The sequence below is a fragment of the Anabrus simplex genome, chromosome 5 (genome assembly GCF_040414725.1).
Source record: "Anabrus simplex isolate iqAnaSimp1 chromosome 5, ASM4041472v1, whole genome shotgun sequence".
In the NCBI taxonomy this organism is placed as follows: Eukaryota; Metazoa; Arthropoda; class Insecta; order Orthoptera; family Tettigoniidae; genus Anabrus; species Anabrus simplex.
The window spans coordinates 47,654,199-47,672,467 of NC_090269.1; the positions used below are offsets into that span (position 1 = coordinate 47,654,199).

At 38.4% G+C, this 18,269-nt stretch overlaps 1 protein-coding gene across 1 annotated transcript in view; it reads left to right on the top strand.

Annotated features, from left to right (window-relative positions):
* Window positions 1–18,269, top strand: part of wit (wishful thinking) — a 503,764-nt gene that overhangs the window by 441,294 nt on the left and 44,201 nt on the right. Inside the window, exon 9 of the mRNA XM_068228016.1 lies at window positions 15,048–15,217. Within this exon, the coding sequence (XP_068084117.1) occupies window positions 15,048–15,217 (170 nt within the window). The remainder of the gene's footprint in view (window positions 1–15,047; window positions 15,218–18,269) is intronic.

Genomic DNA, 18,269 nt, shown 5'->3' on the forward strand with positions numbered 1-18,269 from the left:
CTTGGTCATCTAGGAGGAGAGGCATGTTGTATCATAATTTAGTGAGGGCATTGAGTGTAGACTCACTGACAGAATTAATTAATTTACGAGGGTTGGAACTTAAATAGTGGCAACACTGCTGTGGAGACGCTATGCAATGGAATCTAATACTGTTGCTGATAGCACACGTCGGTTACATATCTGCCTTACCTCAGAGCAAATGGATTTGCTCTTCCCACATCACCTGCGTGCGCACAAGCGAGAGAAGCACAGTCACGTGTGAGCTAGCGGTCTAACGTAACGTTGTCACTATGTTTTCCAAACAGGAACAATGGAGTTGGATCAAGATGGAATGTACCAGAGGTCGTACAGCATGACAGTGTCATCAAGGTCTTCAAGAGGCTTGTGGGGAATCTGCATTGCCTTCCAGAACAGTGGTTCGTTGGGTAAAAGCCTCAACGATGGTTGGCAAACTGTGGCGGACATTCATCGGGCAGGTCGTCCTACGAGTGAAGAAGAAGTGCATGCTCTTGCCGCTTTACTGAACAGTGATCAAAACCAGACGATTCGTGAGCATTCGTTCAGAACTGTTGCAGAAATTCGACAGGCAGTAGACCGCTCCATTCGCACCATCAACAGAACAGGCTCTGCTAAAGGTATATTACGACTTCCGCATCGCTGGCAACGGGTTATACACATCGCTGGTGACTACATTGAAGGGCAGTAATGGTTGCTAAGATGTAACTCTTTTGTATCTGTTGTAAATAAATAGTTGCCACTATTTAAGTTCCAACCTTCGTATTTGTTTTGTTTGTTGTTCAAGTTCTGGCAAGTTCAATATCAGAAAGCATGTTTTATTGCAGATTTGAAAATATTTATGCCAGGAATCATAGATTCCAAGGTGAGAAAATCAGAGAACAATCATCAAAGGAACATAACTATGCTGTAGTGGCATGTGTGAAACCAAATCCCCACACCACCATTAGGAAACTTGCCTGACAGCAAAACATCACTGTCACCAGTAATTCCATTATATTTGCCCGAAGGAGGTACTCAACTTTAGATTGGCTTGTTAGTCATTGTTAAAAGGAAAAATATTTTGTTTTACATGAAAACTGTTTACACCATTTGATATCCAATTTACACTCATGTTCATAAAAACCAGAACACCTTGAAAGACTAGAGATAGGAAGTTCATATTCACAGGATATGTGCATTATTATGTTTTGAAGAAATGATTAGCATTTCAACCACGTCGGCCCTCAGGTTCAAGGTCCACATAGATATCTTGGCGCACCACCACCGACTGGTAAAATGTGCCTGTGGCTTTCGTTGTCGCGATTAACTGAAGGTAATGGATCAGAGTGACTTCAGTAGACATGCAGTATGTCTCCCAGACATATGCAAGAACCGTACCTTTAAATGAATGAGTTTGAAAGAGGGCGCATTGTGGGCATGAGAGAACGTGATGCATCCACCTGGGAAATTGCTGCTCGTGTGGGATGAAGTGTGTCGACACTGCAACGGGTGTGTACAGAATAATTCGCAAAAGGCCGTGGAACATGATGAGATGGGTCTGGTCGCACCACTTAGACACCTCCCCCGAGAAGATCAACACTTCATCCGAATTGTGTTGCAGGACAGATCTGCATCCACCTCGACTCGGAGCAACCATGTAGCACATCGGTCTGGGTTACCAGCGCTTCATCCACTTCTCTGCCTGCCTTTGACTAGTCTGCATAAACATGCTAGACTGCAATGGTGTATGAAACGACGTCACTAGGGACAGGAATGGCAGCAGATAGTGTTTTTGGATGAATCCAGGTTCTGTTTGTTTGAAAATGTTGGCCGCATTTTGGTTCACCTCAGACAAGGGGAGAGGCATCACATTGACTGCATTCGCTCACGACATACAGCACCAACTCAAGGCATGGTGCAGGGTGCTATTGGGTACAACCACAAATCACAGTTGGTGCGTGTCCAATGCACTGTGACCAGTTTGACCTACATGAATGACATCCTGCGACCCATAGCCATACTTTTTCTGCATGACACCCCAGATGCCATATTTCAGCAGGACAATGCGCGACCACATTTTGCTGCATGAACATGCGTCTTCTGGTTGTCACAGGATGTCATACTGTTGCCCTGGCCCGCTTGATCACCGGACTTGTCACTAATCAAAAATGTGTGGGACATGGTGAAACGTCGGGTGTGGTGCTGTGACCCAATGCCAACCACCAAAGATGAACTGTGGAACTAGGTGAATGCAGCATGAATGGTTATACCCCAGGATGCCATTCGCGCCTTATACATGTCGATGCCATCACGCATGGAGGACCCAGTGCCTACTAGGCAACAGAACACATGCTGAACCTAGGTGACTGAAAGGCTAATCGTTTCTGCAGAACATACTAATGAACTTGTCGTGCGAATATGAACTTCCTATATCTAGTCTTTCAAGGTGTTCCGTTTTTTATGAAAAAGAGTGTATAGTGAGTAGATTCAATGACTGAAAATACAAAACACAGTTAACATCATTAAAATATTGCACATCATAGAATCATCATCATCATCTTTCTTCCAAGGATTGGGCCATGTGTCCCGTTACGGTCTTGCATTTTTCTTTTTTTCAAGACTTGAAAGCAATCAAATGTCCTTCCGACGGGTTGCTAGCCTGAAGGAAGCACATCATAGAATGCACATTGAAAATTCAGACATTTAAAAGTGCATAGGTGTACAGACACATGTTGTAAATAAATTTAGCTCAATAATGAAAATAATTACTAACCGAGCGGAGTGGCCGCACTATGGCTATGGAGTCAAGCTAAGCGTTCAGGAGATGAGTAAGGTTCGTCTGCCCTGAAAATGTTTTTCTGTGGTTTCTCATTTTTACTTCCAGGCAAATGATGGGACAGTTCCTATTCATAGGCAACAGTCGATTCCCTCCACCTCCTTACTTAATTTCATTCACCATCAATAACTTCATCTTCGCCGGACTGAGTGGCTCAGACGGTTGAGGCGCTGACCTTCTGCCAACGTGGCAGGTTCGATCCTGGCTCAGTCCGGTGTTATTTGAAGGTGCTCAAATATGTCAGCCTCGTATCGGTAGATATACTGGCACGTTAAAGAACTCCAGGACTAAATTCTGGCACCTTGGCATCTCCAAAAATTTTAAAGATGTTAGTGGGACGTAAAGCAAATAACAGTATTATTATTATTATTATTATTATTATTATTATTATTATTATTATTATTATTATTATTATTATTATTATTATTATTATTATTATTATTATTACCGTGTTTTTGTGGTAGTTAGAGGTGAAAGAAGGTGCGGGGTGCTGAACAGGTCTCAAGCTACGAAAGTAAAATTAATTTAAAATTTAACAAGGTTATATTTTCTTTTCAAAATTAAGAAATAACAAGTACGGCAGGTACAGAGTAGCAAGGCAACAAAAGGTGCAATTACAGTATTTACAGTATTTGGGCTTCGAGCCCCGAATTCACACTTCTAGGGCAATTAGCCCAACTTTACTCCAAAATAAGTTTTACCAGAGGGGCCGAAAACCCCATTCATGTTCAAGAGCACTTGCTCCAAATTACACAGAAAAGCCTCCTTGAGGCATACAACACTTAATTTTCAAGAAAGAGCCACACGCTCTCAAACTTTAAGCCTCTCAAAGGCCACACCAAACTCCACCTTCAAGTTGTCCTCTCAGGACATAGACACAGGGGTAACATACCCAACCTACTGAGGTCTATTAAATGAAAAAGGGTAATTACATGACCTCTAAAATAACAGTTTGAGAGGAGGCGATCTGCACTCCTAATGTATTTGTTTCAAAACCTAATTTGGCTCTAGGCCACTGATGCAAGGGCTAATCCCATACTACGGAGGTGACTTTAGAAAGGAAACAAATTTACATAATGTTAAGGAAGAATAGGTTGAGAAAATAAGTTCACCTCAAAACAATATGAGTGGGAGCTCGAGAGGGTTAAGCACTCTCTATCCCAATATGTAGTTTAAAAGATAGAATAGATACAAGTTTCTTTACATTTTAAGGAAGGTTACATAATGGAAAAACTTCGGACCCGCCCCGAGAGTTAAACTGCTGAGCAAGCAAGAAAAGAAGTAATTAATCGGCCATTACCTGGTTGTTGACTGCCGCCGAAGAAAGAGGCGCTTCCCGCCCCCTGCTATGTACTTTACACACGAAAAGATGGAACAGAAGTGGCCCGGAGACCCTAAAATCAGCAGTTTATATACTCTCGCGGAAAGTTCGAGGCGTTTTTGGAATGAGAACACCCTCCCACAAAAACTTTATTGGCTAACCAAGAAAACCCCTACACAATATGAAGAAGAAACACATAATTGGTGGAAAATTAATTCAAGAAATTCGGGATTGGCTAAATTCAAAAGAAGGGGAAAGAAAGGGTTAATATTGCCAACTTAAACAATGACTGAAAGAAATTTAGCAAAGAACAAACTTTTGAAATTAAATTTTCTCCAAAAAAACAGTTCTTTCACTCCGCACTAGGGTGCACAATTGTTGATCTTCAGTAGTGTCCTCTAGAAGAGAAAGTTCACACTTCTTATTACAAGCAAAACAAAAATACGTCGAAAATGACACAGTTCAAAAACTCCAAAATTTCCAGGTAGTGACATCTTCTGAGAAAGTAGAAAATTAATACCGTAGATAAAGTTCAGACTTCCTCCAGCAGAGGAGTTTCAACTGGCGCAAATTTTAAATAAGCGGCATGGAGGTGTACCGCCCGGTACAATTATTATTATTAACTTCATCTTCCTTAGTTCCTCAGCTGAAGTTGATATCAGGAAGGGCATCTGGCTGTAAAACACATGCCATAAAATTTCATCTCATCTTGTCTCCTTGTCTCTTTCATGACTTTCTGTTGCACAGCTGACCATCTTTCAATACTCAGGAGGAGTATGGTTTCAGTCAACAAACATTGCTGTCATTGATATTCGGAAACTTGAAGAAACAAATTCGTGAAAGACAATATTATGTCAGTCAACTCAATGGGTTTTTCACTGCTTCTCTCTAAATACATGTATGCTTTCAGTACCTTCATTTTTTAAATTTTGTATCTGGTTGTTTATGAAAATCTGCTAAGCTTCATATTTGAGATTTGAACTTCATTAATAAAATTGAATTCACCTAATAGTGATTTCTGTCACTGAGGATAGTTTGTTTATGTTCTTATTTTTTCTACTGCTAAATCCCATATTGCATGTAGTCACCTTACACTTAACTTTCTTTGTGAGAAATCCGTGGATCACAGAGGGGTAAGAAGCGTGAGAGTTGAATGGGTGGACAAGGAATTAACTAGAGCAGAACTTAATGCAACAAATTTTGAAATTTTTTCCTTTTTTTAAAAATTTAATATTGAAAAATAGAGAATCAGAATGAATAACAACAATATTAATGAGCTCAACAGCTCTAGCAGTAACAATGACTTAAAGTCCAAAAATCAGGTACAAAATTTACAGTTGTTAATAGCTTGGTTGATTTACATACAATAGAGCATCATTGCTCTTAATAGGAACCGTATTTTAAAGGACCATGTTTTGCTCTGATCAGTTATAAGACATAGTACCTTTCGGAGATCAGAATCCTATAGTCCAGCCCCGCAGAGGCATAGATTTCTTATGGCGCACTTAACTTACACCTGGCAACCCATCGGTAGTCCTCAGTTAAAGTATTTACACCAAGTAACCCCAAGGTGGGCTTATCTATTGCTCAACTGTTTATAACTTTCTGTTCTTCAAGGGAACTTCACACCAGAAACAATTCTACACACAACAATAAATTTACAGGGGCATAATTGCCCATCCTAAGTGGCCTTAGTGTAAAAAGAAAAGGTTGAATATGACTGGCCATACACAAAAGGCTAGGAGGCAAAACACTTTCCCTCCTTATAGAAATAGATAATGGGTTTATGGCCCAATGATACATAGACTAAGCCTATTCTACAGTGGGGTGACTAAAAAAGAAATATTAAAACTGTTACGGGGTTACCCGTGGACCAGCAGAGATGAAAGAAGGTGCCGGGGTGAATGGGTCTAACTACTATGTCACGAATTGATTTAAAACTTTGGCAAACATTATATTTTTCAAGAAACAACATACTTTAACAACTTTTCACTTAGTGAGATAACAATGACATAGCAATTTAAAAACAAGACTTAGAAAGATCCAAGATTTCAGAATTTTCACGCTCTTGGGCTACAAGCCCCTAGTTATACAATTTTAGAGTTCCCAGCTCAAAATTACAAAAGAGTGCAAATTTATACCAGGGCAGAAATCCCTCAATACATGGAGCGCTGGCTCCCAACTCACAATATCAAGCCTTCAAAAGGCATTCAGTAATCTTACTTTGAAAAAGAGCTAACAGGCTCTCAGTTTTAAAACCTATTTAAGGCAACACCAAAAATATCTTACACCTTTTGGCCTTCCATGGCCCAGCTTACAAATTGAAACAGGGGTATCTCATGCCCAACCTATAGGGCCTTTGTGTAAAAGAAATAAGTTAAATAAATGGTCTGAACACAAAATGAAAGGAAGCGAATGCTTGCACTCCTAGACATGAATTCTTAGAACCTAAAGGGCACTAGGCCGATGAAACAGGTGCTATTCCCAAACTATGGAGGTGACTCATATAAGAATAATTAAGACTTCACTGAAAGGAAGATAACCAGTTACAAAACGTAGTCACCTCAAGCCAAGATGAAGGGGAGCTCGAGAGGGTACATCACTCTCTATCCCCGATTTACAGTTAAAGATATTATGCAGTTATTACATAAGCCGGCAGAAATTACATTTTCAGAAAGTAGGTTACATAGTTAAAGTTTCGGACCTCTCCCTCGGGTTAAACTGCAGAGCTAGCAAGAAATAAAGATGTTAATTGGCCATTACCTTGCTGAAGAACTGCTGCCTGATGAGAGGTGCGTCCCGCCTCCTGCTTCACACACACACTTAGTTAGATGTCGATCAAATGGCCAAGAGACGTCAAAATCCGCAGTTTATAAACCCTCGGGGAAAGTTCGAGACCTTTAATGAATAAGCAAGACACACCCACAGGGTTTTATTGGTTAACATCAAAAGTGACACTCGGAATCGAGGAAGAAGCCTGTGATAGGCGGAAAATTAATTACAGAAATTCATGATTGGCTAAATTCAAAACTGGCGGAAAGAAGAGATCAATATTGCCAACCCAAAAATGAATGAACATAATTTAGTAGAAAAATAACTTATGAATACAAAACCTGTTCACCAGGGTGCATGATCATAGTTTATTAGCAGTGACATCTGTTGAAAAAAAGTCCCTACTTCTTGATAAATGGTAAACAAAACACGTAGAATTTCATACAGTACATGAAACTTCAAAATAACAAAATTTCATTAGATTTCTGTAGTGACATCTTCTGAGTAACGGTTTAAGTAGGTGTAGTTTCAAGTTCACAATTTCTCCAGAAGAGGAGTTCTTTTAGGCGCAAGATTTAAATGAGCGGTATAGAGGTGTACCTCCCGGTACAAAAACCAAATATGATCAAAGGAATTTAGAGGTTGTGAAAACTGCAATCACCCCATGCCAAGTTGAATGGGAACCAAGAGAGGGTAATCACTCTTCGTTCCCTTACATTACATATCTCACTGTAAGAAACAGAATAGAGTCCTCAGACTTGCCGAAAATTCTACATTTAAACCACCAAATTTAGAACTTTACTTAAATAAAAAAGATTGAAACCTTCTGCTCAAGCTATTCACAGGAGCTTTCACATGTTGATGAAAATTCTGCCATTAACTTTAGTTGGTGGGCCTTCCGAATGCTGCCCGCACCCCTGCCTCCTGGTTCATGTCAATACACCCTCCTCACACTGGAGCAATTCAGCCATAAGCTTCCAGAACTCATTACTGATAGGCTGGATTCCTGTACACATCCCCAATTTTAATTGGCTAGAGAAAATATTTACATTTTTCTGATAGGTTGATTACTATTGAAGAAAGAACCAGCTGAAGTGTTGACAACTTCGGTACATAAAGAAACAATCCTAAGAATCAGGTTAACGAACATGAAAAATACAAATTTCTTTATGAAATAATTAAACCTATGGTAGAGACATCTCAATCAATCAATCAATCAATCAATCAATCAATCAATCAATCAATCAATCAATCAATCAATCAATCAATCATTCAATCAATCAATCAATACTGATCTGCATTTAGGGCAGTTGCCCAGGTGGCAGATTCCCTATCTGTTGCTTTCCTAGCCTTTTCCTAAATGATTTCAAAGAAATTGGAAATTTATTGAACATCTCCCTTGGTAAGTTATTCCAATCCCTAACTCCCCTTCCTATAAATGAATATTTGCCCCAGTTTGTCCTCTTGAATTCCAACTTTATCTTCATATTGTGATCTTTCCTACTTTTATAAACGCCATTCAAACTTATTCATCTACTAATGTCATTCCACGCCATCTCTCCGCTGACAGCTCGGAACATACCACTTATTACAAGTAACAACTCTCATTATTGTTCCGTATTGAAGATGACGTTAGGCATAGATATCAAGGATAATTAAATAAAAAACCACCTATTCAATACTTTCCACGTTTAATGTGGTTATTATCTACATGATTTTATGTAGACTTATTTGGTCAGGTACATGTTTCACCCATTATTTTGGGCATCTTCAGCCTGTAAACAACCTTTAGGTCAAGGTTTGGGACCTTTTTAACCAATATAAACATACTAATATATACACTATATACAACATATACATTATATACAATATATACAAACATAAGTCAATACAGTAAAGTTTTTTGGTCCTAATCTATCTAATATGGAAAATGTCCAAAACTAAAATGGATCTTCTTTTCGGTGAAGAGGATTGCATATCGGGGTTTATGTGACCCCTATATCATATTAAGTACTTGACGTATCGTGTCTGGTGACAGGATGTGTCGTCAACAATAAGTGGAGATTTGAACTGATTGTAGGTTGGTCAAGATTGAAAATATAAATTTAAATTGAATGTGTTTTAACTTGGCAGTTCTGGTTAACTTAAAATGTTCAAAACTAAAAATAAAATGAAACGGATCCTCTTTTTTCTTGAGAAGGGGTGATATTAAAACTGGAGCTTGTTTGACCCACGATTTTCATTTTCATGTTCTTGACGTAACTAATATTTAAATGTGTTGTCGTGCACAAGTGGAGATTCAAAAGCCGATTGTTTTTGACCAGTCTACCTACAACAATCGGCTTTTGAATCTCCACTTGTGCACGACAACACATTTAAATATTAGTTACGTCAAGAACATGAAAATGAAAATCGTGGGTCAAACAAGCTCCAGTTTTAATATCACCCCTTCTCAAGAAAAAAGAGGATCCGTTTCATTTTATTTTTAGTTTTGAACATTTTAAGTTAACCAGAACTGCCAAGTTAAAACACATTCAATTTAAATTTATATTTTCAATCTTGACCAACCTACAATCAGTTCAAATCTCCACTTATTGTTGACGACACATCCTGTCACCAGACACGATACGTCAAGTACTTAATATGATATAGGGGTCACATAAACCCCGATATGCAATCCTCTTCACCGAAAAGAAGATCCATTTTAGTTTTGGACATTTTCCATATTAGATAGATTAGGACCAAAAAACTTTACTGTATTGACTTATGTTTGTATATATTAGTATGTTTATATTGGTTAAAAAGGTCCCAAACCTTGACCTAAAGGTTGTTTACAGGCTGAAGATGCCCAAAATAATGGGTGAAACATGTACCTGACCAAATAAGTCTACATAAAATCATGTAGATAATAACCACATTAAACGTGGAAAGTATTGAATAGGTGGTTTTTTATTTAATTATCCTTGATATCTATGCCTAACATACCACTTAGTCGAGCAGCTCTTCTTCTTTCTCTCAATTCCTCCCAACTCAAACATTGCAACATTTTTGTAACGCTACTCTTTTGTCGGAAATCACCCAGAACAAATCGAGCTGTTTTTCTTTGGATTTTTTCCAGTTCTTGAATCAGGTAATCCTGGTGAGGGTCCCATACACTGGAACCATACTCTAGTTGGGGTCTTACCAGAGACTTATATGCACTCTCCTTTACATCCTTACTACAACCCCTAAACACCCTCATAACCATGTGCAGAGATCTGTACCCTTTATTTACAGTCTCATTTATGTGATTACCCCAATGAAGATCTTTCCTTATATTAACACCTAGATACTTACAATGATCCCCAACAGGAACTTCCACCCCATCAACGCAGTAATTAAAACTGAGAGGACTTTTTCTATTTGTGAAACTCACAACCTGACTTTTAACCCCGTTTATCAACATACCATTGCCTGCTGTCCATACTCTATACAAAATAACATCATCCGCAAAAAGCCTTACCTCCGATTCCACTCCTTTACTCATATCATTTATATATACTGTATAAGAAAACATAAAGGTCCGATAATACTGCCTTGAGGAATTCCCCTCTTAATTATTACAGGGTCAGATAAAGCTTCACCTCCTCTAATTCTCTGAGATCTATTTTCTAGAAATATAGCAACCCATTCAGTAACTCTTTTGTCTAGTCCAATTGCACTCATTTTTGCCAGTAGTCTCCCATGATCCACCCTATCAAATGCTTTAGACAGGTCAATTGCGATACAGTCCATTTGACCTCCAGAATCCATGATATCTGCTATATCTTGCTGGAATCCTACAAGTTGAGCTTCAGTTGAATAACCTTTCCTAAAACCGAACCGCCTTCTATCGAACCAGTTCTTAATTTCACAAACATGTCTAATATAATCAGAAAGAATGCCTCCCCAAAGCTTACATACAATGCATGCCAAACTTACTGGCCTGTAATTTTCAGCTTTATGTCTATCACCCTTTCCTTTATACACAGGGGCTACTATAGCAACTCTCCATTCATCTGGTATAGCTCCTCCGACCAAACAATAATCAAATAAGTACCTCAGATATGGTACTATATCCCAACCCATTGTCTTTAGTATATCCCCAGAAATCTGATCAATTCCAGCCGCTTTTCTAGTTTTCAACTTTTGTATCTTATTGTAAATGTCATTGTTATCATATGTAAATTTTAATACTTCATTGGCCTTAGTCTCCTCCTCTATCTCGACATTTTCATTGTAACCAACAATCTTTACATACTGCTGACTGAATACTTCTGCCTTTTGAAGATCCTCACATACACACTCCCCTTGTTCATTAATTATTCCTGGAATGTCCTTTTTGGAACCTGTTTCTGCCTTAAAATACTTATACATACCCTTCCATTTTTCACTAAAATTTGTATGACTGCCAATTATGCTTGCCATCACGTTATCCTTAGCTGCCTTCTTTGCTAGATTCAATTTTCTAGTAAGTTCCTTCAATTTCTCCTTACTTCCACAGCCATTTCTAACTCTATTTCTTTCCAGTCTGCACCTCCTTCTTAGTCTCTTTATTTCTCTATTATAATAAGGTGGGTCTTTACCATTCCTTACCACCCTTAATGGTACAAACCTGTTTTCGCATTCCTCAACAATTTCTTTAAACCCATCCCAGAGTCTGTTTACATTTTTATTTACCTTTTTCTACCTATCAAAGTTACTTTTTAGAAACTGCCTCATGCCTGCTTTATCAGCCATATGGTACTGCCTAATAGTCCTACTTTTAAGACCTTCCTTTCTATCACATTTATTTTTAACAACCACAAAAACAGCTTCATGATCACTAATACCATCTATTACTTCAGTTTCCCTATAGAGCTCATCTGGTTTTATCAGCACGACATCCAGGATATTTTTCCCTCTGGTTGGTTCCATCACTTTCTGAATCAGCTGTCCTTCCCATATTAACTTATTTGCCATTTGTTGGTCATGCTTCCTGTCGTTCGCATTTCCTTCCCAATTGACATCTGGCAAATTCAGATCTCTCGCTACAATCACATTTCTTTCCATGTCGTTTTCACATAGCTGACTATCCTATCAAATAATTCCGAATCCGCGTCAGTGCTACCCTTTCCCGATCTGTACACTCCAAATATATCAAGTTGCCTATTATCTTTAGAAATGAGCCTTACACCTAGAATTTCATGTGTCTCATCTTTAACTTTTTCGTAGCTTACAAATTCTTCTCTCACCAGAATGAACACTCCCCCTCCCACCCTTCCTATCCTATCTCTACGATACACACTCCAGTGCCGTGAGAAAATTTCTGCATCCATTATATCATTTCTCAGCCATGATTCAACTCCTATTACAATATCTGGTAAATATATATCTATTAAATTACTTAATTCTATTCCTTTCCTTACAATACTTCTACAGTTCAACACTAACAATTTTATGTCATCCCTACTTGATTTCCAGTTCCCTGTTCCCTTATCACCGCTCCCTAGGCCATCCCGTTTCCCTGAATGTACCTCCCTATTACCCTTCCAAACAAATTTCCATCTGAGCGCAGATCCCTATCTCCTACCCACCCATTAGGATCTAACAGTTGAAAACCAAAGTATCTTGTAATACATCAGTTCAAGTTTGTTTATATAGATGGCCTTATAGAAGGCGCACAGTTTAACTGGCCGGAGAAGGTGTACCCCCGGTACACAGTGGTTTCTGTTGCTGAAGATAATTTCTTTTATGTCCTTATTTTTTCTACTCCAAAATCCCATATTGCATGCAGTCACCTTACACTTAATTTTCTTTGTGAGATGGTGATGGTGGTGATTATTGTTTTAAGAGGAAAGAATGAATAACAACAGACGTACTTATTGAATACGCAAATGTTTGCAAATTAAACGTATGAGATCAAAATGGTATAAGCAAATAGAGATGGACCTCATTGAATTAGGATCACTAAATCTGCAGGATAGGAATATAATCAGAAAAATTGTTCACACAAGGGGATTTGAGGAAAACGAGAAGAAACCAACATGACATATTTGGTCGGAGGAACAGAAATCACAACAATCTATGAAAATGAAGAACTATTGGGGAAGGGGTGAAATCTCAACAACTGTTGATTCCGTGTGGTCCTAAGTGACCCATTCGAGGAGGAGGAGGAGGAGGAGAAGAAGAAGAATTAATATAGTTAAATCACCACATTTATGTTAAAATTATGGATTCCTGGTACATGGTTTCCCTGTTACAGGGCTTTCTACCATGAGAATGACTGATGTCAGCAACTTTACACTTTTACAATCACAAAAGTATTTTAATTTAATGTGTTTCTATAGTGGGAATGAATTGAATTGTGTCTGCTTACTGAAAATATTTGTGTTCTGATATATAGTGTATGACTGTATGTTGTAACGTGTTGGCGGGGTAAATAAATAAATAAATAAATAAATAAATAAATAAATGAGTACAGAACCTGGTAGCGTCCTATTCTAAGATTTATTAACTAAGCACTACAATTACAGATTTACACACACACAGACGATAGCCGATACACACGTACACGGTTACACACTTACACGCTTCACGCTCTCTCTCGTAGTTTCTCATGTACCATCCACAATGACACACACACGCACACAGAGAGTCATTGATTATTTACAGTACACTCTCTCAGCCACTCGGTCACACTCATTAGCACTGTCACGGTCCACAGCCTACACGTCAGTCTCGCAGGTCGGGATAGTATCCGCTGTTCACTCAATCCGTCGAACTCCGTTCGCAGTCCGCACACGTCGGCACCCAGTGTTCCCTTCGCGCTGCTCCAGAACACTCCAGGTTCTCCTCCAGCAGCCAGCCTCAAGGGATACACACACACGACATCAGGGAAACAGGAACGAGTCCTCGGCTCCAACAGGCAGATACTCCATCAGGCTGACATCTCAGCCCAGGCTATCACTGACTGCGCTCTTCGCTAACTCACACCAGCGAACTCACTCTCGCCCCTCACACACTCACTCCGTCTAACTGACTCTCACTGACTCCAGGCAAGTCACCCTTCTGGAACAGTCCGGATGCTAGATGTATCCAGGAACCTCGTGAGATGGAAGACTCTAGATTGATAGTCGAGTAATTTCCGTCATCCTCTGCTGTGGGACCGCGGACGGAGGCGAGAGGGCCGGCCTAGCACCAAGTGTTGCTCGTGATTGGCGTGCTCGAGCGTAAGGGGGGTGGGGCCGATACGATGACGCCCCCGGCGCTTAGCGACTTGGCATGGCGGATGCTATAACCATTACAATTTGCATATATTTTGAGTATATTTCATATTCTACAGCACAGAGGGTGGGTTCTTAGGAAATAATTTACTCTTTGTATTGATGATTTGTTAGGGTAAGATACGTAGGTTAAGGTGTACAAATTAAAAGGGATTTTGCTATTTACACATGGATTATATCTCTCTATGGTCACTCAGTTACAAATCAAAAGAGCTTAATATGAAGGGTATAGTATGCCAGAAAGCTTTCTCTTTGCACTGCTGGACCATGATAAGGCATGATTCTCAAATCTAATATGATTCAAGATGTAGAGAGCTCGTGAGCAGAGAAATAAATAAAATTATTTATAGCCTACACAATTGCACTTTATTCCTAACCTTTATATTCTGTGGAACCATTTTTCTCCCAACTCAGCTACAGTAAAGTCTAAATATACGATTGTTTCTGTTATTATAGCCTTTATAGAAAAATATGTTAGGAAAAAATTAGTAAATTTATTTTCTACAACTTTGGTTATGTTGTATTTGTCAATAGACCTGCTATTAATGTGATTACACGAAGATAAAATTTTAGACTTTACCTTAAACAACTATTTTAGGTAGGCCTAGAATAAATAAAGTGATTTATTATCTATGTAATAATATTTCATCCATACTGCTGTGGAGAAAAGAGCTGGTTTCCCCGGGAAAAATTAAAACTGAACCTGCACGTTTGTGTGGGCTAGGTTGGGAAGGGATAATCTAATGCATGTATAATTAAATACATAATGACTACAATTAATTGTGATAATCATTAAAGAGTAATGAGTTGCTTTCTTACTTCCTTTTTGTCTTTCCAGATAAATTTAAACCTTGCGTGAGCCACCGCGACCTTAACACTCGCAACATTTTGGTGACAGCGGACCTGAACAGCGTTCTCTGTGACCTGGGATTTGCCATGAAGCTTCAAGGCTCAAAGTATTACTGCAATGGAGAAGAACAGCATGCAGAGACCAAATCTATTAATGATGTGAGCCATTTAGCTTGTTTGGAATATACCCTATCTATGTGCATGCATGTGGTTTGAGGAATTTCACTGAACTCCTGTGAAGATATGAGGCTGAGGGGTCGAAGACTTAGATCTCAGGCCCATTTAAACAACAAGCATCATCGTCATATGAGGCTGAAAAATGTTTCACATATTTTATTTCTCCCAGAAATTGTACAATTACAAGGTTTTGAAGATAATTTTATAAAAAGGAATATTCTGTAAAAAAGGAAAGTACTTCAAACTGCTCATACTACATAGATTGTAGTCTTCATGTAACATAATTGTTGCTGGTATGCCTCATGTAAGAAACTGGAACATAGAATACAATAACCTGTTATGCTTACATGTGTAATCAGGGTTAGGATTGGGAAGGAAGCTTATGTTACTTGTGCATAAGGTGTATCTCAGCATTTTTGTGAAGTCAATATTGATAAAGGAAACTGGGATGCCTATGAACTCACAATTGCATCATTTCTCCTCATACTTCCCAAATACTTAGTTACTGACTTGCTCTATTTCTCCTCCCCTTATACCAAAATGACAACTTCTACTTCTTCCTCCAATTATCATACTTTTGGTCTTCTTATTAATTCTCATTCCATATTCTTCTAGTTTCATGTTGAGTTCATCTAACATTTGTATCATTTCATGTTCGCTTCTCCCATCACAACCATATCATTTTGCAAACCTTATACACTCCACTCTCCTACCTCCAACACAAACTCCACTTTTTCCATTAAAACGTTCATTGATTATTTCTTCGAGATAGGTGTTGAACAGTGTCGGTGATAAAGAGCAGCCCAACATCGGGGTTTTGGGCTGCGGCAAGAATTTTACAAATGCGATTACTCGGAGGAAAACTGGGCATGAAGTAATTTTTGGTATGAAATAAACGTTTTTAAATAACATTTTGATTACAAAAACAAATTGGTTATTTTGAATTCTTTACTGTCAATAGGCTATGGATATGCTCGTAAGAATTTTTCTTTTAGACTCTTTAAGTATATTTCAAACATGATCCACATGAACTGATAACAGATGTATTGTTATCAAAAAGTGTCTAAATGTTGAAGGTATGGAATTGTGAAAAGCATTAAATATGATACAGTTATCAGAAAAGATTTTGATGACAATGAAACATTGTTCATTTACAGCATAAGTAGAAAATACTAACAAACGAGCATCAAGTATGTTAAGTGGTTATGTGCACCTTCTGCACATGGCGCCACTGTTTGATTCAGTCTGACAAGCTAAAGAGAAATATATATTTTTCTAACAATAAATGTTTAGGCTCACAACCATTCTAGACTTAGTTTTCCATTTTCCATATTTATACGATGTTAATAAAAGGCCTAAACAAAACTTTTTTAGAAATTAATAACTTGGTCTGGAGTATAAATACTTGCACAACAACGGTGCAAAATTTATTAACAGCATTATTTTAAAAACAATCCATGTATCTCATCAAAATTACAAATGGTGTCTTATTTTTTCATTTCATTTTTTATTCTTAGAAAAACATCTAAAGACGGCACAGTTTTTCTAGGTTAAATTCAGTTGTTTCATTTTGAAATCCTTTATTTCATAATAGTTTTTATGTAATGGGATGAATTTCTTGCTGTTTAAATCTGTGAAGTTCATTTCGGCTAAGGGGTTGTTAAATTCCCATGACCTTCTCCCCCCAGTACAACATGGCATATTTGGGGACAAATGATGGTGCCTTTTCATCAGCAGAGTAGTGGTGTTCTATTTCAAGCCTTTTGTCACTACTGGAACAAGTGTGGTTTACTTCAAAGTACTATAACGTCGAGGGCTCGGATGTTTAGGAAAAGTCATATCATATTTTTTCTTTGTCTCTATTTTCTTGTCTGATTGGATTTCGGTGCAAATCAGGTGATTGTCACAATTAAATGATTTTCATTTGTCTCATAAATGCATAGTTTGGCTATTTTTTGCCATAAGATCATATTTTGAGCTATTTTAGTAGAAATGTCATATTTAGGTCATATTTCGGCGGTTTGACATAGGGGCGGCTTTTCAGGTGAAGTAGGTGAAGTACCACTTCACCACTTATTTTTACCATAATGAATTACTTAAATTTATTTTTCTTATGACATTTGTTGGTTTTACGGAAAGAAAATGTTTTATTGTATGGCGTTTGGAGCACCTCATCACCTGATGAGAACCAGGGGAACTCACGAAAGCGCCGGCTGTTGGCCCCAGTACGGCGCGTGAGACTGAGTGAAGACGAGAGATTCCGCAGCTGCCTCTACCTCCCAAGTGCTCCCTCCTAGCGCTTGGCCTTGGCAGTTGCCATGACAACCGTGATGTCACCCACGTACTTTCCACATAGCGGAATGTGCTAGTGAAGTTGTCGGAAGAGCGGAATGTTTCGTCTTCCCTGCGTCATCCTGTGTGAAGTATGAGTACTTATGCATCGTGGTTCATTCGTAGTGTTGGGCTGTTTTATTTATATATGTATCCTATTTATGACATAGTGTGCATTTTATTATAAACACCATTTTCACGTTGGAGAAACGAAGATCAGAATGAAGTTCTACGTTTTGATCGCCCTACTGAATCACTGCAAATTTGTGCTACAAAAGAAGTGAAACATTTCAGTAAATCTTACAATCTTAGTTTCAAACGATCGTGGTTTAAGGAATTTCCATGGTTGTGCTCCTCTCCAGCACTACAGAAGTTGTTTTGTTGGGCCTGCTTGCCTTTTATCAATAAAAATAATGTTTGGAATAAAGGAGGATTTTCAGCCCTTTTGAACATAACATGTTCTTTACATAAGCACTCAGACTCTGCAGAACATAAAATACGGCAGCTAGATTTCAAGACATTGGAAACAAACCAAAATACGATCTCTGATGTCCTGAAGGAAAATGCCAGACTGTATATTGTAATTGTACAGTTCAGTGAAAATGTACATTTAAATAGGCTTTTCCTTCAGTTGGTAATTGATGCTGTGCTCTATTTAAGTAAGCAAGAACTAGCTTTTCATGGTCATGACGAAACATTAAAT